General features: G+C 47.3%; 1 protein-coding gene across 2 annotated transcripts in view; it reads left to right on the top strand.

Annotated features, from left to right (window-relative positions):
* The window catches only part of GATB (glutamyl-tRNA amidotransferase subunit B), a 248,921-nt gene that overhangs the window by 30,904 nt on the left and 196,511 nt on the right, over positions 1-21,506 (top strand). For both annotated transcript variants that reach the window (XM_040418542.1, XM_040418541.1), the window contains exon 2: positions 8,601-8,751. In XM_040418542.1, the coding sequence (XP_040274476.1) occupies positions 8,601-8,751 (151 nt within the window). The remainder of the gene's footprint in view (positions 1-8,600; positions 8,752-21,506) is intronic.

The following is a 21,506-nucleotide window of genomic DNA, read 5'->3' as shown; positions in this document are numbered from 1 at the left end:
GCACAGAGCTATTTATGGGTTTAATATCCCCCCTCATCCAGCTAAACCAGACAGGATTACAAGTTGCCCGAAATGTGGGATAGGGTTCCCTGATCTATTCCATGGGATGTGGACGTGCCCAAAGAGTAAAAGGTTATGGGAGGAAGTAGGAAACTTGGTTAAAGGGATTTGGGGAAGAAAGCTTCCATTATCAGCCACTTTGTACCTGTTTCACTATGTGGAGGGAGAGGTAGGGCAAGGTGGGATTCCCCGCTTGTTCCATACGATATGCATGGTAGCGAAGCGTAGCCTCCTGCGACAATGGCTTCAAGATGATACCCCAAGTTTACAGGTTATAATTGAACAGCTAAAGCATGTCTTTCATATAGAAAGGTTAAATTCTCTTGCAGAAAAGGAAAAACAAGCAAAAGGGTTGTTTCAAAAATGGAAACCGTTTATTGAGTATTGTATGTCAAATACGGAGATACAGTTGATTATGAAACCATTTACACTCACGGAATGGTACATAATGGGACAATTGAAAGGGACACTTGGTCGTCTGCTACTTAGTCTAGCCAACTCTTCTTGATTTAATGCAAGTGTATTGATTGTTTATACTTCCTTACATTGATTGTAAACTATGGCTGCTTTGTACTGCGGAAAATATACTGCTCTATATTTATGATTGTACTGTCTGGGGCACTTGAAGTGCCTTACTTTGTTTTGTTGTTTGTATTTAAAAAAAGAAAATAATAAAGATTTATTAAAAAAATATATATATTGTATGCCCTCTAAAATATATTCTATCTGTTCTAGATTGAGATTCTTCGCCATTATTAACTGTTGTTTAATGGCCTCTAGACCGTGCTCATGGTCTATGATCGTGTATAATGAGCTCACGTCCATTGTGCCCAGATACCAGTGTTCCTGAGTCTCCAATTGCTCTAATGTTTTTATTATATCCGTCGTATCTTTTATATAAGATGGGACCTTTTTTACTGCAGGTTGGAGTAGTTTATCTAGGTATTGTAAAAGGTTTGATGTTATAGAACCTATACCTGATATTATAGGCCTATAATATCAGGTATAGGTTCTATAACATCAAACCTTTCACAATACCTAGATAAACTACTCCAACCTGCAGTAAAAAAGGTCCCATCTTATATAAAAGATACGACGGATATAATAAAAACATTAGAGCAATTGGAGACTCAGGAACACTGGTATCTGGGCACAATGGACGTGAGCTCATTATACACGATCATAGACCATGAGCAAGGTCTAGAGGCCATTAAACAACAGTTAATAATGGCGAAGAATCTCAATCTAGAACAGATAGAATATATTTTAGAGGGCATACAATATATTTTAACACATAATTATTTTTACCATAATTCTGATTTTTATATTCAAGAAAGGGGCACAGCCATAGGCACCAGGTTCGCCCCCAGTTACGCCAATTTATTTGTGGCGCATTGGGAATACGAGACCATCACACCACATCTGGGGGCGGGTATAGTGCTCTGGCGTCGTTATATTGACGACATTATTTTTATTTGGCAGGGTACTAAAACACTTTTAAACCAATTTTTAACGGAAATCAATAGGAATGATAGGAATCTAAAATTCATTACTAAAATTAGCGACTCTGGAGTAGAATTTTTAGACCTAAAAATAGAGATTAAAAACAAAAAATTGGTATGTAGCACATACCATAAGCCAGTCACGAAAAATGGGTATATACTCTATACGAGTTGCCACCTTCCCCGTTGGTTACTCAATATTCCAACGAGTCAATTTAGAAGGCTTAAAAGAAACTGTACCCTAAACGAAGATTTTGAGAAGGAAGCAATAATACTAAAAGAACAATTTATAACTAAACAATACCCAATAGAGACTGTAGACTTGGCCCTAAATAAGGTTATGAATATGGAGAGAAAATTGTTTTTTGGAAATAAAAAGAAACAAGAAGAAGTTAGGGAAAACATAAGACTAATACTCCCATTTCATGGACAGTATAAGAAAATCAACACCTTAGTGCGTAAACATTGGCATCACTTACAAAGCGATAAAATTATAGGCCCCCTTCTCCCAGCGAATCCCTTAATCTCTTACACAAAGGCTCCCAATCTGGGCCTGTTGATTGCCCCCACTGTAAAAAATTCAAACAAGAACACTAAGCCTAATTGGCTCAACCTAAAAGGTTTTTACAGGTGTGGGATCTGTAATAATTGTAAACTAACACATTTTCCAAAAAAAACACCGATCCAATCAAGACAAAACTCATTCAGTTATACAATTAGAGACAACCTGTCATGTAACTCTTCAGACGTTATTTATATTTTGGAATGCCCGTGCCACAAGCAGTATGTGGGACGTACTAAAAGATTGTTTAAAAAGAGGGTAGCCGAACATATAGGTAATATCAAAAAGGGCTACGAAAACCACATACTGTCTAAACATTTCAAAACACACCATAATAAGGACCCCTCTGGGTTAACTTATATAGCATTCGAAAAAGTCCATAAATCCTGGAGAGGGGGCAATCACATATCAAGTATGTCCAGAGCAGAGTCCCATAAGATATTTGAATTTGAAACCATCACTCCGGCTGGTCTCAATGCAGAATTGGAGCTATTTGGATTTTTATAGGGGGATGTGCCCTCCGGGGACACTCTGTCGAGTTCTGGCTGGTTATCAGCACCTCGACAGTCTCTCCCCGTTGGGCCCCTCCCCCACTTACATAATTGATATATATTTGACATAGCTTCATAAGTCCAAAACTGTGAGAAGACCATTCTATAAGCTTCTACTGAAGGATTTATTGAAGAAATTTATTGAAGTTTTTGAGAGAATTTTTTAAGGAAAAATGTTTTGAGAAATTTTTATGTAATATTATGTGAAATTGATATTATGTGACATATTTATACATTTCTATTTTATTACATCTATACTACATATTTATATTTTATATTTTTATAGTGCCAATGTGTGCCCTTATTAGTGTATTATATATTAATGTATTATATATTATCATCTATTACTATGTGATGTTTTTTATATATTTTAATCTCATAATTATTATTACTGAGGCATTGTTCTCTAACATATTACAGTTTTAGATTATCAATTGTTATAAATATGCATATTAGTTGAACCTATATCTGCACTTTAGCAACTATATAATTACTATGAAAACAAAAGACATAAGTTCTAGTTGCTTTAAGGTGCATCCATTCCATGTTTTGAGTTCGATCCTAATTTTTCATGTTCCCTCCCCTATAAAAGGAAGGTGATCAGTTGTACTATTCACCACTGATGAAGGTGCAAGAGTGCACCGAAACGCGTTTGGTAGAAAGAATAGTACATGGACTCTGGACCCAATAAAGATCGCCCATACAGATAGAAATAATAGGCGATTATTCATCATACAACTTGCTGACGCAATAGTCAGCTGACCGGACGAATTCATTGTCACTTCCAATTCCAGTATCTGTAACCTCCTGCATTACGGAGAGTACATCCGGTTACAGAGGAACACGCCGAGGACGCCGAAGAAACACGTGCGCACCGACGAGACACAGGACCTGAGCAATCCCTGAGAGAGACATTCCCCTGCAATAGCCGCCTGGAATCCGGCTACACGGGGTAAGACTATCTGATCTCTCTCCCTCCAGTTTAAGTCACCGCTCCTTGGGACAGTAACCAACTGCACATCAGTGCATATTTTAACTTCATTTAACCCACGTTCACCAACAGTGTACACTGAATTAGCACCTACATGCAGACTGATCACCTGCAATAGTAGGTCTTCATCTTATAATTTTAGAGTTTTAGTATTCCATGCAATTCTTATAGTTCTGTGCAAGTTCTTAATCCTATGCATATTTGAATCCTCCCCAACATAGGAGGATATATATAATCGCGATTAATTAGAACGTATAAGCTATTCAGTGATGTGCTGAATGTCATGTATTGTGTAATAAACGTATGGTCATATACCACAATTGATTCCTCTTATATACACCCATCCATTTGAGTGCCCTCCATCTCCTGACTATATACAATATACCCAATTTTTGGCAATTGGTACTGCCATATTGGAGAGAGCACCTATCTGTGATATATTGCCAGTAGAGCCTCTGAAATCTGTTTTTATGAATAAATATACGCCACTTTTTGGCTTATTTAAGGCACAGATTATGTCGCAAAGGTGTTTTGTGGCAAAATCTGCCCATGGCGTGGGCGGGGAAGGGCTGGCAGGCCTGTCTCATTCATCATTTTCTAAGCCTGTTTTTGGAGTAGAAAATGACTTAAATCTACACAAATAAGGGGCATAGATGCCCGTGATGAGAACATAGTTATCACTTTACAAATCACTAGTCAGACCACACATGGAGTACTGTGTACAGTTCTGGGCTCCTGTGAACAAGGCAGACATATCACAGCTAGAGAGGGTCCAGAGGAGGGCAACTAAAGTAATAACTGGAATGGGTGGACTACAGTACTGAAAGATTATCAAAATTAGGGTTATTCATTTTAGAAAAAAGACGACTGAGGGGAGATCTAATAACTATGTATAAATATATCAGGGGGCAGTACACAGATCTAGGGTTGTTGCGGGTATCGAAATTTCGATACCCAATCGATACTTTTGTCCCGGTATCGATACGATACCGGGATTTCCGTTTTTTCGATACTGGGCTGCGCTTCTGCGCAGTCTAGTATCTCTGAACATGAGCGCGCTGCTATCGGCGCGCTCATGTTCTCTCTCAGCAGCACGGGGAGAAGGAAGCTGTCCTCCCTCCCCCTGTGCCGCTGCCGCTGCCACCAATGAGAAGAGAGGGGCGGAGGAGGGGCGGCAATGAGAAGAGAGGGGCGGAGGAGGGGCGGCAATGAGAAGAGAGGGGGTGGAGGAGGGGCGGCAATGAGAAGAGAGGGGCGGAGGAGGGGCGGGCGCACTGCGCCACCAATGATAGGATTACTATCGGAGCGATGGGAGGAGACATCAGCTTCACTAGTGGGCGTTCCTTTTCCCTGCGCTGCGATTGGACAGCGCTACAGCCAGGGAGAACGAACGCCCACTAGTGAAGCTGATGTCTCCTCCCATCGCTCCGATAGTAATCAGCAGCATGTGGAGCAGGAGAGGAGACAGTAATGGGGCACTGCGGGCGAACGGAGCGGCGCCCAGGACTAAATGGTGAGTGCTGAGACATCGCTGGGCGCCGCTCTGTGTGGCCTAATAGTGAAAGTCTGGACTCATATACAGTAGTCAGTCTTTAACACATACAGGAGGCGGGTGCCGGCAGCAGAATCGCATTGCCGGCACCCTGCCCCTGACAGGGAGCTGCGATCAGCGGCAGTTAACTGCCGCTGATCTGCTAGTACCCGCCTCCTGTATAAAGGGGTAAAATCATTGGTGGTGCAGTGTGCCCCCCCCCCTCAATCCCCCCATCCCATTAAAATCATTGGTGGCACAGTGCGCCGGCCCCTCTCAACCCTCCAGTATTAAAATCATTGGTGGCAGTGGCCACAGGGACCTCTCCACTCCCCCTCATTGGTGGTGCAGTGGCAGCTTCTGATCGGAGCCCCAGCTGTGTAAGCCTGGGGCTCCGATCGGTTACCATGGCAGCCAGGACGCTACAGAAGCCCTGGTTGCCATGGTAACATCCCTGATGCTGTGTGCACAAAGCACAGAGCAGCAGGGACAGTGTGGAGTCCTATTCACCCTGATAGAGATCTATCAGGGTGAATAGGAAAAGGGATGAAAGATCCCAGGTTCTAGCCCCTAAGGGGGGAAATAGTTATTAAATAAAAAGTGAAAAAAAAAAAAACCACTAAAATATGAAGTATAAATCACCCCCCTTTTCCCAATTTCACATATAAAATATATAAATAAACATATTACATCGCCACGTCAGAAAAGTCCAAACTATTAAAATATAAAAAAAAAATCTAGGTGGTGAATGCCGGAACAGAAAAAATAAAATAAAAACTGCGCGATTCGCCATTTTTAAAAATGAGGAATGCACGTGGCTTTTTTTGTTTATTTTTTTCGCGTGGTATCGAATGGTATCGAGTATCGCAATACTTTTTCATGGTATCGAAACCGAATCAAAAATTTGGTATCGCAACAACTCTACACAGATCCCTCCCATCATCTATTTATCCCGAGAACTGTAACTGTGACGAGGGGACATCCTCTGCGTCTGGAGGAAAGAATGTTTGTACACAAACATAGAAAAGGATTCTTTACGGTAAGAGCAGTGAGACTATGGAACTCTCTGCCCGAGGAGGTGGTGATGTTGAGTTCACTAAAAGAGTTTGAGGGGCCTGGATGTATTTCTGGAGTGTAATAATATTACAGGCTATAGTTACTAGAGATGGGTCGTTGATCCAGGGAGTTAAGTGTGGAAAATTGGCTTCTACCTTACAGGAGATTTTTTTTTTGCCGTTCTCTGGATCAACTTGCAGGATAACAGGCCGAACAAGGTGTCTTTTTTCGGCCTTATGTACTATGTTACTAAGAGAGCTGGCATAGATTTAATCCTTTCGAACAGCCACCGGATCATGCGCTTAATCAGAACACATCTGCCTCAGTCTCTCACACAACATTAGAAATGAAATTAAAGGAGTTGTCCCACAAAAAAACTTTCTCAATTTTTTCAAACCAGCACCTGGATCTGAATACTTTTGTCATTGCATGTAATAAAAAATTTAAAGGTGTTATCTGAGACTACAAAATGTCCCCCATATGCCCAGGCCCCTCACACTGAATCTACTTACATGGCTCCCTGGTCCCCGCATGGCCACAGCTGCTTCTCCCCGTGCACGGATGAAAACATCCGGTGTTGGGGTGGAGCAGCCATTGGCAGACGGTGACGGGGATGAGCCTCCCTAGCATCGCGGGTGACTCTAGTGAGGCTCGTCCCCGTCACCGCCTGCCATTGGCTGCTTCCTACTCCCCCCGACACCGGATGTTTTCTTCCGCGCATGGGGAGAAGCAGCAGTGGCGGTTCGGGGAGCCAGGTAAGTAGATCCAGTGTGAAGGGCCTGGGCATATGGGGTACATTTTTTTTGTCCCGATAACCCCTTTAAGGCTGTATTACACAGCCCCATGTGGCAGACGATTGTCAGGAAGGAAGCGTACCCTCCCTGCAATCGCCTGCTCACTAGCAGAGGAGACCACTGCTATTACATGCACTGATCTCCTCTGCAGCATGGGGAGGAGTAATCGCTATGCCATCACTTGTCCTCATGCTGTATAGTGGTTTGATTAGACACCACGATCTGCCACCTGTAAACGATAATTTTTTAACATGTCAAAAGATTTAATTGACCGATAATCAAGCGCTTCCTCTTTCATCAGGCAATCAGCGGCAGTATTACACTGTAAGATGATTGCCACAGAGTGTTCATACAAACACTCGTTAGTGATTATCTGCCGCAAAAAAACGGCCAGTGTAATATCGGCTTTAGCATAGCCGCTCAGTTATTCGATAAAATGTATCTGCATAGCGCCACCTGCTCTTTGTTCTTTTTATTATTTCTAAATTTTTAACATTTAAAGTTTCTTATTTTATAGTTAAAGGGGTTTTTCGAAATTTTTATACTGACGACCTATCCTCTGGAGCACAGAATAGCGATGCTGCCTTCTCAAAACAGCTGATTAATGTGGGGTCCTAGGTGTCGGACCCCCACCGATCAGAGTATAGGTCATCAGTTAGAAAATCCTGGAGAACCCTTTTAAGTTTTAAATTATCGGGGGGACCCAATAAAAGGGACGTATTAGGCTTTCAGCCTGTGTATTTTACTGTACGTTGTGCCATCAATGTATATAGGTATGATGTGAGTTGCCATTGTGATTTTACTCTTGCCTAAAGAAATGAAGTCTGCAGATCGATTGGAAGGTCAGTAGGCAGAATTTAGCAGAATGCAGCCCTTTCATATTGCGAAACCAATGACAATCCCATTGCAAAGTGTCAGGGATATAACTGATAACATTGTGCAGGAATGGCTGGGCTTAGTTCAGGGCTAAGGTACTGAACGCAGAGTGGGGAATATGATGTTCGAGTAAATAAGGAAACATAAGAAAATGTTCTCTGGGCTCTGAGCTGCTGTCAGTTGAAGTGCTTTATGACTAAGAGATCAATAAACAATAGTGCTGTTGGATTACTGTCAGATCTAAAAGACTCCTGAGAGGGACGCACTGAATAGAAGCCCAGGTCGCACAATGTGTTCAGTCTCAAATCCATTGATTGCTCTGCCCACGCCTGTGCTTATCTCTATCACATTTTAGGTAGCTGCTTTCTAAATTTCTTTATGATTTTTATTTTCCCGCTGAATCTTTTAAAAGACACCATTCCCAGCTTCCCAATAAGGCTTTCCAGTTCGGCTCTTTAAGGCATGATCACTCACCGATGTTTGCCAGCACCGGAGACTTTCCGATGGTGTTATAATCATTTTAATATTTACAAATGCCGGTTTTATTCCTGCTTAGTCCCACGTGGCTCGCACTGTGCAAAGGATTAAGCACTTCAATAACTCTTGTGCACCGTTTGCTTTTTAAACTGGTGTGATTTAAAGCACTCGGCCAATGATATAGTGTCGTTCTCTTGCAGCTCTTTGCCCTGGGAAAGCGTTGTCGGACTTGAAATCCATGCACAGATTAATTCCGCCTCCAAGCTTTTTTCAAGCTCTGAAGTTAAGTTTGCAGCACCTCCAAACTCAACGGTATCATTTTTTGACGCATCGTTGCCAGGAACTTTGCCGGTATGTACTTACCTGATATGCATGCATTGTTGATTATTGCTTATATCTCATGTTTCCTTATTGTATTGATGTAGCTTTGTAATTCAAGGGGTTTTCCAAGACTTTTTTTTTTTTTATACTGATAACCTAGATAGGTCAGCAGTATCTGATCTGCGGGGGTCCCGCTGATCAGTTGTATGAGAAGGCATCGGCATTCACATAGGTCAGCAGTATCTGATCTGCGGTGGTCCCGCCGATCAGCTGTCTGAGAAGGCATCGGCATTCACAGTAGTGCCGCTGCCTTCTCTCAGCTCACCAAGCACAGCTCCGTAAATTGTATAGTGGTTGTGCTTTGTATCGCAGCTCCGACCCATTCCCGGATGTCAGACCCCTCTCATCAGATAATGATGACCTATCCTCAGAAAATCTCAGAAAACGCCTGCCTTTAAACGTTATCTATGGGAGCAAAAAAATGAATTTTTTTTAATGTAAGTACTTAGATATTGTAATAGTTTTGTTAAAGGGGTTGTCCGAGATTTTGATATTACTCAGTCATTGAAGAGAATTGGGCTGAGCTGTAATGCCAAGCACAGGTGATCTTTAACGGACGCTCCTGTGCTTAGTAAGCTGTGAAAAAGACCCGGTGTTCTGACAATTACTATACCTTATCAGAATGCTATACCCTCGTCACTTCCGGTGACGCGGCCGCACTGGAAGTAATGAGAATCAGCTGGAGAAAGGGGTGTGTGGCGCTGCGCAAGCGCAGATCCACGGTTAAGTCAAAATTATAGCACCGCCGCGGGAGAAGAGCCCACTTAATGCGCATGCGTGAAACTGGCCGGGACACACTGCGCCAGCACCCGAAGCCACGGCTGGGTAGGAGAGGTGTGACCGCGCGTGCGCACTCAGGGGTAGGGAGATCCGATGTAACATTTTGCACTGACAAATCTACCTATCCCTGAGTGCGCACGCGCGGTGTAATCCTGATGTGTGTGGCCAGCGGGAGTATATAGCTGCGCGGACGCGGGCGCAGTGTGTCCCAGCCGGTTTCGCGCATGCGCATTAAGTGGGCGCTTCTCACGTGGCGGTGCTATAATTTATCGCCCATATTCATTGGGGGACACAGGAACCGTGGGTATAGCTATGTCCTCTAGGAGGCGTTGACACTAGATAAAGCTGTTAGCTCCTCCCCTGGCAGCTATACCCTCTCCAGGCTGGAGAGAGAGCATCAGTTTTTTCTAGTGTCAATAGGAGGCAAGACCTCCCTGCTCTGCAGGGTAGCTCCTTAAGATTTTTTATTTTAGTTTATTTTTTTCTCTTCTTTTAGGTGGGAAACAGTGGTCGCCCAGCCTCCCTGTTCCCCCGGGGGAGCATGCCAGTGTCGGTCCGCCACACTGCCTCCTCCCCCACAAGAAGACGAGGTGGACCAGGGCAGCCCAGCTCGCCTGCATCCCGCCAGCCAAGGGGTCACCTAGGTCCGACAAAGAGAAGACCGTCCCGCCATACCAGACTCCTGCCACTCCGGTGCCAGCTGCTGAGGAGGTGACCCTGCTGGAAAAGGTGACCTTATGGGCCCACTTAGGGAGAGTGAAGTGAAGAGGAGAAAGATAAGGTGAGTACACGGGACAAGGTGAGTATGTTTAACCCCTCTCCCTCCCTCCCTTCCTATTTGGCCAAGCCCCAGGCTCCCTCTTCCCCCTCCCTCCTTGGCCAGTCATGGGCTTCATTTATCCTAGCCCAGCTTCGTCTGCTGGTATTCCCTCCCCTCCCCCTCTGTGCCGACGGTACACGGGCACATAGGGGGTTAATTGCCATGTTTCCCGCAGGCACTATTAGACACAGCGGGCGACCGTGCGCACCGCTGTGGTCCGGATGCAGAGAGGGGAGCGGAGGCGGCTTTCCGCTCCCCAGCACCATAATCCACCCCTGGAAGCGGGCGCCACCGCGCTGCTCCAGAAGGCTAAACGCCAGCACTGGAAAATTTAGGCCCCGCCTTCACTCCGGCCCGCGCGACATTCTCCCCCCGGCCGGTGTGTGCAAGCGTACGCATTTCTCTGCCACTACAGTAATGCGCTGGTGTCACGTGAGCGTGCTGGCCTCTCGGCCAGCTGCGGTCATGACGCGTTGTGTCCCCGCAGCCCTCTGTGCTCCGGCAGTACATTCTAGTCTGCCGTATCCCATAACTTTAGGCCCCGGCTTGCGGCCTACTAGCCCTCAACTTTCATCCCCGGAGAGGGGGGCGGTCTGGCTCCAATCTTTCCCGCCTTGCTTTCCCCTTTCCCAGTATCTCACAGAGCCCTGCCCTCGGTCCTCAGGCAGTTAACCCTTCCTGGGCAGCCATCTTGTGAGGCTGGCACAGGATTATATGGTTTCTATCTGCAGGGCTTTAATGTTGAGGAATTTACCTCCTCTTGTCCAATTGAGAATGGGCATCCTCAGTCCTCATCACCGCAGGACCGCCCTGTCTGTCAGACTGGGCCTGTGTCCCATCACGGACAGAGGAGGACCCTTCAGTTTCCCAATCCACCATCCTGGGTCATTTGGTCTAAATCCAATGGTGGACATCTGGACCTTCCCAATCACCCTCCGGGTCGGTTTGGTTGATGAAGCGCTGCCTGCGCAATCCAATGGTGGATCTCCGGACCTTCCCAATCGACCCCCGAGTAGTTTGGTTGATAAATCTCACCAGCGCAGCCTCCAACTGCCATGGGCGAGTTCTTGAGAGGTAGAATTGCACATAGCGGGCCAGAGCAGGATACATTCCTCCTCGGTCACCTCCGCACCCACACCCATCCTCCCTAGGGTCACGCTCAGACGCACCCGCCCTCCCGGGAGAGGTTCGGTCTGAGGGGGGGGGGGGGGGGGGGATCAGTGGTTCGGTCTCTGCTGGGATTCCGGTGCGAACCTCCAAGGTTGCGTCCAAGGTAGACAGCAGTACTTGTCGTATGCATTACCCACTGGGTGCAGTACTTCCCTTAGACATTACCTCCCTCCAGCGGAATTGCTTTTCCACTGGCGACAGTACTTAGCGTATGCATTAGCCTCTTCCATAGGTGGCGTTATGGCATCATCAACGGTTTCAGTGTTTACCGTATGCATTACCCCCTTTTACGCAGGTGGAGTAATGGCACTCACACCGGGTATAGGACTCTCCATTTGCCTTACCCCTTCCACACGCGGCGTATTCTCTCTACCATTGGACTGCGTTCCTGCTGTAGGCATTAATGCATTACCATCCTTCATGGTGGAGTACTGCACTACCACTGGGTGCAGTGCTTGCCGTAGGCATTACCCCCTTCCATTGGTGGGATAATTACACTACCGTTGGACTCGGTTCTGACTGTCGCGCTACCCCTTCCTTCAGCGGAGTATTGCCCTACCACTGGGTGCTTTTTCATCAGTCGCATGGCCAGCACTATGCTTCCGGTTACATTGCCCCCTTCCACTAGTGATCCGCTAACGTGGGAAATGAGTACACATCTTGGATGCTGCACTTTAACTACACCACGGCTCTAGATGCCTTACCTTCTTCTACAAGTGGGGCGTAGAGAGTATCCATACACGCTAGTGCCCTGTACTCTTCATCTAGTGGTATATGGGTTCCGCCAGTCGATACTGTTGCTTTTCCATGTTGTATCTTTTTCTTCGGTGCTGGTTTGGGGCATGAATATGACAACCTCTCTCCTCTCAGGGGGTTACGCAGCAACACTTGTGTCCTAGTGTCCCCCATCTCCATGGTCCTCCGTTGTTCCAGTATGTGTCCTCAACAATATGTAGTGCGTACACCATGGCACATAATATTGTGATTACGTTCCAGGAGTCGAGTGTTGCACTGACTCTATATTCTCTGTCCACCATTCCTGATGTGGAAAGTGGTTATGCTGGCACTCTGGTTTAGCTACAGCAGCGTGTTCTCCTCCGCAGGTGCAGATATTACGCTAGTCCTAGCGTTCGTGATCGCTGCAGTGGGGCAGCCCTCATCAATTAGGGGTCCTACCCTGACGCTGGCTTGGCGGTTGTTCCTGTTCAACGCCCTTACCAGGTGGAGTGTTTAAGATTAGCTCTACTTCCCTCGGGCAGTATGGTACCATGGCTTCTACTGGATATCCTCAAGCCTCCCCCTCAGTTTTGCGTGTCGGGGCATACCGCGGCTCCTACGGTACGAGGATTCTGGCGTAGCCATTACATACTCTGGACATCAACCACCAAGGGGGAACGCGCAGCTCTGCAGTGATGCAAGAATTTGCCCAGATCTTACGGTGGGCGGAGATCCATGTACCGGCAATTTCAGCAATCTATATCCCGGGTGTGGAGAACTGGACTGCAGACTTCCTCAGCAGGACGACGATAGATCCGGGGGCGAGTGGTCCCTGCACCCAGAGGTGTTCGAGGCGATCTGGCTGCGTTGGGGTCGCCCCGACGTGGACTTGATGGCCTCAAGGCTCAATCGGAAACTTCCCACCTTCCTCTCCCGAGCAGGGATCCGGAAACTTGCGGCGTGGACGCCCTGATCTCCCCTTGGCAGGGGTTCTCCCTCCTTTACGTCTTTTCCCCCTCCTACCCAGGGTTCTACGGAAAATCAGGATGGAGGGCATTCCAACAAACCTCGTCGCCCCGTCGCGCGTGGTACGCCGATCTCCTTCTAGGAGACGTCCCTTGGTCACTTCTTCTCAGAGACGACCTTCTTTCACAGGGACCGGTTTTCCATCAGCATTTAAGGTCTCTTTGTTTGACGGCGTGACCATTGAAACCGCCATTCTGACGTGAAGAGGTTTTTCGACGGATGTCATCCGCACTATGATTCAGGCCAGGAAGCCTGCATCGTCCAGGATCTATTACATGACCTGAAGGTCCTTCCAGGGTTTCTGTGAAAGCCGGAACATCCCCCCACTTCATTTTTCTCTCCATACCGTCCTGTCCTTTCTTCAATCAGGGTTGGACCTTGGTCTAGCCCTTAGTTCTTTAAAGGGTCAGGTGTCGGCGCTTTCTATCCCTTTCCAGCGCCCTCTGGCCCCCCTGGGACCTGTAAGGACATTTCTTCAGGGAGTGGCACATACGGTTCCTCCGTACCCTCCTTTACCGCCTTGGGATCTGAATTTAGTCCTCTCAGCGCTCCAGGCTTCCCCCTTGAGCCCTTGCGGGAGATTTCTCTCCGACTCCTGTCCTGGAAGGTAGTTTTTCTGGTCGTTATCACTTCCATCAGATGGGTGTCCAAGTTGGCGGCGCTCTCTTGCAGGGAACCCTTCCTGGTTATTTATAGGGACAAAGTGGTTCTCCGGCCTGTCCCTTCTTTTCTTCCGAAGGTGGTCTCTGACTTCCATAACAAGGAAATTGTCCTTCCCTTACTGTGTCCATCTCCTTCACACCCTAAGGAAAAGGAGTTACTCCATGTGGACGTTGTCAGAGCTCTGAAGATCTAATTTGCAGCCTCCGGTCCCTTCCGCCGTACGGGCCCCCTTTTTGTCATTCCAGAGGGTCCTCGCAAGGGATTGGTGGCCTCCAAGATGGCAATCACATGTTGGATTCGGTCTGCAATTGCTGAAGCATACCGCATTCCGCCCTTAGGTGTCACGGCTCACTCCACCAGAGCAGTGGACGCATCTTGGGCTTGGAGGAATCACGCTTCGGCTGCACAGTTGTGTAAGGCGGCTATTTGGTCCTCCTTACACACATTCACAAAATTTTACCAGGTGCATACTTATGCATTGGCGGACGCTGCCTTGGGCCTCATGGTCTTGCAGGCGGAAGTTTCTTAGTTGCCTGGAGGGACGCTTGCTTCCATGGGTCTGTGGTCTTTCCCTCCCTGTGGACTGTGTTTGGACGTTCCATGGTTCCTGTGTCCCCCAATGAATATGGGCCAGAAAAGGAGATTTTTGTATAACTTACCAGTTAAATCTCTTTCTCGCTCTTCACTGGGGGACACAGCACCCACCCAGTATTGTTGTTCGACCACAGTTGTGGCAGTTGTTGGTTTGAACCCCATTGGGTCTTTTGGCATGGTTGGTGTTCCATGTTTTTTCTTTGGTTGGCTTGCTTCTCCTACTGCTTGTGCACAAACTAAAGCTCTCTCTCCAGGCTGGAGGGGGTATAGCTGCCAGGGGTGGAGCTAACAGCTTTATCTAGTGTCAACGCCTCCAAGAGGATATAGCTATACACACGGTTCCTGTGTCCCCCCAATGAAGAGCGAGAAAGAGATTTTACTGGTAAGTTATACAAAAATCTCCTTTTTGACTTACTCGTGGATCTGCGCTTGCAAAGTGCCCTACACCCCTTCCTCCAGCTGATTCTCATCACTTCCGGTGCTGCCGCGTCACCGGAAGTGACGAGGGTATAGCATTCTGATAAGGTATAGTAATCTGTCAGAACACCGGCACTCACCAGAGCACTGTGGCCTGCTCATACAGCTGATGTGGGAGTGTTACACTGTCAACACTGCTTGGAGTGTGTAGCTTCATAATTTAATTATTTATTATGGCACCAGCATTTTCCGCAGCACTTTATAAGCAGGGGGTTCATGTACAAACAAAATCATACTTTACATAGTAATAAACAAGTCAACAAATAAAACAAGAGGAATGATGGCCCTGCTCGCAAGCGCTTACAATCTATAAGAAGATAGGGGTGACGCAAAAGGTAAAAAGTGCTTGTTTTATACAATGGTCCAGCCATCTTAATAAAATAGGGGGGTACAGTGCCTTGCAAAAGTATTCACCCCCCTTGACTTTTTTTTACATTACAGCCTTAAGTTCAATGTTTTGTTAATCTGAATTTTATGTGATAGATCAGAACACAATAGTCTAAGTCGGTGAAGTGAAATGAGAAAAATATATAAATAGAACTATTGTTTAGAAATATAAAACGGAAAATTGACATGTGCGTATGTATTCATCCCCTTTGTTAGGAAGCCCATAAAAAGCTCCGGTGCAACCAATTACCTTCAGAAGTCACATAATTAGTGAAATGATGTCCACCTGTGTGCAATCTAAATGTCACACGATCTGTCATTACATATACACACCTTTTTTGAAAGGCCACAGAGGTTGCAACACCTAAGCAAGAGGCATCACTAACCAAACACTGCCATGAAGACCAAGGAACTCTCCAAACAAGTAAGGGACAATGTTGTTGAGAAGTACAAGTCAGGGATAGGTTATAAAAGGAAAATATCCAAATCTTTGATGATCCCCAGGAGCACCATCAAATCTATCATAACCAAATAGAAAGAACATGGCACAACAGCAAACCTTCCAAGAGACGGCCGCCCACCAAAACCCACGGACCTGTGTCACCAGTAGGGAACCCCAGATGTGGACCTGTTGGCTTCTCGTCTGAACCACAAGATTCCTGCTTACGTTGCCAGGTCCCGGGACCTTCAGGCTCTGGTGGTGGATGCTCTGGTTTTTCCTTGGTCTCGGTTCAGCCTCCTTTACCTCTTCCCTCCTTTTCCGCTTCTTCCCAGGGTACTCAAACGCCTCAAGGAGGCTCGGGTCCCAGCGATCCTGGTGGCTCTGGATTGGCCCCGCAGAGGGTGGTACACAGAACTCGTGTTTCTGCTCGCCAACGTCCCATGGCAGCTTCCCCTGTGCCCCGACCTCCTTTCCCAAGGTCCGCTATTCCACCCGAATTTACCTCAACTGCGTTTAACGGCGTGGCTGAGGTACCGCAGTCTCTTGGAGTCTTTCATTCAGACTATGCTTCACGCCCTTCATTTTTCCTGGTGTGAATCTGGCCAGTTTCACCCTCTCTGTTTTTCTGTGCCTAGAATCCTGTATTTTTTTCCAGGCTGGTTTTGACAAGGGTCTTCGACTGGCCTCTCTTAAGGGTCAGATTTCGGCCCTGTCCGTTCTTTTCCAGTGATCTCTCAGTGCTCCAGACAAAAAAAAATGACCAGGAGCCATTGGCTCCTAAACGAAAAAATTTAGGAGCCAAATTACATTTTTTAGTCGCCAAATTTAAAATGCATATAATTTTTAAAAAAAAGGACTTTGAGTAGATGAGACGCAGGTGCACTACATATAGGAGAAAACAGCACCACATACCTCTCATATCCAGGGGCATTTTCTGGGGGACAAGGTGACTAAAAATGGTGAATTGCGTGGTTTAGAGTTTTTTTTTTCTTTTACGGCCTTTACCGAGCGGAAATATTTTTAAATATTTTAATAGCTCACACTTTTTGGGACGTGGCGATATGTAATATGTTTATTCTTTATTGTTTGTAAATTTTATATGTAAAACTGGGCAGGGGGCCATTTAAACTTTTAGTATATTGGTGTTTTTTATTTTTTGTGTTTTTTTTTTATTTTTATTTAATAACCATTTCTTCCCTTAGGTACTAGAACCTGGATCTTTTCTTCCCTTGTGCTATTCACCCTGATAGAGCTCTATCAGGGTGAATAGGATCTCACACTGTCCCTGCTGCCCTGTGCTTTGTGCACACAGCAGCAGGGAGCTAAACATGGCAGCCAGGGCTTCAATAGGGTGCTGGCTGCCATGGTAACGATCTGAGCCCCAGCAGTGTAATCTGCCACTGCCACCAATGAAGGGGATGGGACCCTGTGGCCACCATATAACAATGGGGGGGAAGGAAAACGACGACTTGTGGCCAGTGAAAATGGGGGGGGGGGGGGGAGGAGGCTTTGGGGGGGGGGGGGGGCGCATTGCACCACCAATCAATGTTTAAAGAGGACCTTTCGTGGGTCCAAAGAATATGAACTTAGTAGCAGGCTGCATAAAGCGGCGCCCAGGGATCTAAGTGCACTTACTATTATTCCTGGGCACCGCTCCGTACGTCCTCTGTGGCCCCCGGTATTTTCAGCATTCAGAGCAAGGAGGAGGAGACGCCAGTGTCTCTCCTTCTCCCTGACAGCAGCGCTGTCCAATCACAGCTCAGAGCCAGGGAGGTTTTTTCTCTCCCTGGCTCTGAGTTCTGAGCTGTGATTGGACAGCGCTGCTGTTATGGAGACGGAGAGACACTGACGTCTCCTCCTCCTTCCTCTGAATGCTGAAAATACCGGGGGCCACAGCGGACAAACGGAGCGGCGCCCAGGAATAATAGTAAGTGCACTTAGATCCCTGGGCGCCGCTCTATGTAGCTACTAAGTTCATATTCTTTGTTCCCACGAAAGGTCTTACAATTGTCTGCAGCGGTATCACAGACCCAGCACCCGGCCTCAATAACAGGGCATGCGATCTGGGGCACCTGAGGGGTAATTGGCCGCGGATCGCATGCCCTGTTATTTAGGCCGGGTGCCGGGTCTGTGATACCGCTGCAGACACTTATGTTTTACATTCATTGGTGGCGCAGTGGCGACAGCTCCTCCCCTCCTCCTCCCTGCTATCTCCCCATTGGTGGTAGTGGCGGCCGCGTCACAGTGGCGAGGGAGGGACTCCTTCCTTCTCCACTGTGCCGTGTGCTAGTGAAGAGAACTTAGGCTGCGCAGGATCGCGGCGGTACAGTCGCAAATGGCGACAAGACTAAAAAGTCTTGTCGCCATCTGCAAATTTTAAGGCGCATTGGCGACCGTTTTGGTCGCCATCTGGAGCCCTGTCTCTGGTTTCCCGTCCTCAGGTGAAGACCTTTCTCCAGGGGGTCACTCACCGTGCTCCCCCCTTTCGTTCCCCTGTGGTACCATGGGACTTGAACCTTGTCCTTGACGCTCTTCAGTCCTCTCCTTTCGAGCCACTGAAGGATGTCTCTCTTTCCTTAGTCTTATTTAAGGTCGCCTTCCTTGTGGCAATTACCTTTATCCATAGAGTCTCTGAGCTTGCTGCGCTTTCTTGCAAGTCTCCGTTCCTTGTGTTCCACCAGGACAAAGTGGTCCTCCGTCCGGCTCCCTCTTTTCTCCCCAAGGTGGTGTCCTCATTCCATATTAATGAGGAGATTGTCCTTCCATCTTTCTGTCCTAATGTCGCTCATCCCAGGGACAGATCCCTTCATCGTCTGGATGTCGTTCGGGCGTTCCGCCTGTACCTTTGGTTAACAGAGTCCTTCAGGCGTTCAGACTCCCTCTTTGTTGTTACTGACGGACCTCGTAAGGGTCTGCAAGCTTCCAAAGCCACCGTCTCCCGTTGGATTCGGTCAGCTGTCAAGGAGGCTTATGTTGCAAAGGGTCGGGTTCCACCCTTTCGGTTGACTGCTCACTCCTCTTGGGCGGTTCGGCATCAGGCTTCTGCTTCCCAGGTCTGCGGGGCCGCCACCTGGGCTTCGCTTCATGCCTTTTCGAAGTTCTATCAGATCCATTCCTTGGCTTTTGCCGATGCCAGCTTGGATCGCAAGGTTCTGCAAGCAGCTGTGTGTTAGGTCACTTGCATGGCTGTTTCTTCCCTCCCTCGTGGACTGCTTTTGGATGTCCCATGGTGCTGTGTCCCCCAATGCTATTCAGTAGAAAAATGGATTTTTGTACTCGCTGTAAAATCCTTTTCTCGTAGGATGCATTCGGGGACACAGATCCCGCCCTCTTAGGTTATTTTGTTTCTAGACTTCTGGGTTTTTCCCAGGGGTTTTGTTTTCGTCCTATCTCTGGTTTAGGACATGTTGGCTTCTTAGGGCTCTTTCACACTTGCGTTCTTGTCTTCCGGCATAGAGTTCCGTCGTCGGGGCTCTATGCCGGAAGAATCCTGATCAGGATTATCCTAATGCATTCTGAATGGAGAGAAATCCGTTCAGGATGCATCAGGATGTCTTCAGTTCCGTAACGGAACGTTTTTTGGCCGGAGAAAATACCGCAGCATGCTGCGCTTTTTGCTCCGGCCAAAAATCCGGAACACTTGCCGCAAGGCCGGATCCGGAATTAATGCCCATTGAAAGGCATTGATCCGGATCCGGCCTTAAGCTAAACGTCGTTTCGGCGCATTGCCGGAGCCGACATTTAGCTTTTTCAGAGTGGTTACCATGGCTGCCGGGACGCTAAAGTCCTGGCAGCCATGGTAAAGTGTAGTGGGGAGCAGTATACTTACCGTCTGTGCGGCTCCCGGGGCGCTTCAGAGTGACGTCAGGGCGCCCCAAGCGCATGGATCATGTGATCACATGGATCACGTCATCCATGCGCATGGGGCGCTCTGACGTCACTCTGGAGCGCCCCGGGAGCCGCACGGACGGTAAGTATACTGCTCCCCCGCTCCCCGCTCCTACTATGGCAACCAGGACTTTAATAGCGTCCTGGGTGCCATAGTAACACTGAACGCATTTGGAAGACGGTTCCGTCTTCAAATGCTTTCAGTACACTTGCGTTTTTCCGGATCCGGCGTGTAATTCCGGCAAGTGGAGTACACGCCGGATCCGGACAACGCAAGTGTGAAAGAGGCCTTATTTTTTTTGGTTTGTTGATCCTACTTCTCTTTTGTCCAACTGGTTAGCTCCAGCAGGTGCAGTGGGTATAGCCCAGATGGGTGGAGCCAACACTTTTCTTTCTAGTGTCAGCCTCCTAGTGGCAGCTGGGCATATACCCATGGTGCTGTGTCCCCCAATGCATCCTACGAGAAAAGGATTTTACGGTGAGTACAAAAATCCATTTTTCCCCGGCGCCTCCACAACGGCACTCCAGGAGGGTGTCCCCGCCTCCCAAGGACAGGAAACAACGTAGAAGCTCAATCTTTAAAAGCCCCCTCCCCTTTACCTGCTTCAGTTTGTTGTTTCCTGTCCTCAGGAATAGCGTGGAAGCTGCTCCTGCTAGGTCAGGGGATTCGTGTCGCACGTCCTGGACGAAAATCGCCCCATCCGGGAGGGCCGTGCAGAGGCGGGGGTTGGCTGTTTTCATCCCCGTTCTTTGGCATAAGTCCTTCGCTGAAGGAAGCCCCGGGCTTCTGTTCCCTTGCTCTCCGGAAACAAGGGATCTCGCGCGTGTGCGCACAGGCCTGAAGTACTAATGCCAGTTCTCTGCGTCACTTCCGGTGGCGGGTGACGTCAGAGAACTGGTGGATATGAGTCGGGAGCAGGGGTTCGGCGTCCAGCAGCGCTGTCCGATGATCATGTCGGCACCCTTGGAAGCTCCAGAGTCCTGTAAGCCTGTAGATCCTGCTGCCCAGAGCCGGGTAAGCCTCCTCCTTTCTGTATGGTATTAAATCCTGCTAAGTTGGGGGGTGGAAATCACTTATTAATATCCCTCACTGGTGCGGTTCTGGTGTTAAATAGAGATTCATTGCAGACAGAGCCCTAAAAATTCTCAAATACAGGGAGTGCAGAATTATTAGGCAAGTTGTATTTTTGAGGATTAATTTTATTATTGAACAACAACCATGTTCTCAATGAACCCAAAAAAGTCATTAATATCAAAGCTGAATATTTTTGGAAGTAGTTTTTAGTTTGTTTTTAGTTTTAGCTATTTTAGGGGTATATCTGTGTGTGCAGGTGACTATTACTGTGCATAATTATTAGGCAACTTAACAAAAAACAAATATATACCCATTTCAATTATTTATTTTTACCAGTGAAACCAATATAACATCTCAACATTCACAAATATACATTTCTGACATTCAAAAACAAAACAAAAACAAATCAGTGACCAATATAGCCACCTTTCTTTGCAAGGACACTCAAAAGCCTGCCATCCATGGATTCTGTCAGTGTTTTGATCTGTTCACCATCAACATTGCGTGCAGCAGCAACCACAGCCTCCCAGACACTGTTCAGAGAGGTGTACTGTTTTCCCTCCTTGTAAATCTCACATTTGATGATGGACCACAGGTTCTCAATGGGGTTCAGATCAGATGAACAAGGAGGCCATGTCATTAGATTTTCTTCTTTTATACCCTTTCTTGCCAGCCACGCTGTGGAG

This window comes from Bufo bufo, chromosome 2, assembly GCF_905171765.1.
Source record: "Bufo bufo chromosome 2, aBufBuf1.1, whole genome shotgun sequence".
Classification (NCBI taxonomy): domain Eukaryota; kingdom Metazoa; phylum Chordata; class Amphibia; order Anura; family Bufonidae; genus Bufo; species Bufo bufo.
The sequence above is the reverse complement of the archived record's forward strand: the minus strand, read 5'-3'. Positions and strand labels throughout refer to the sequence as shown.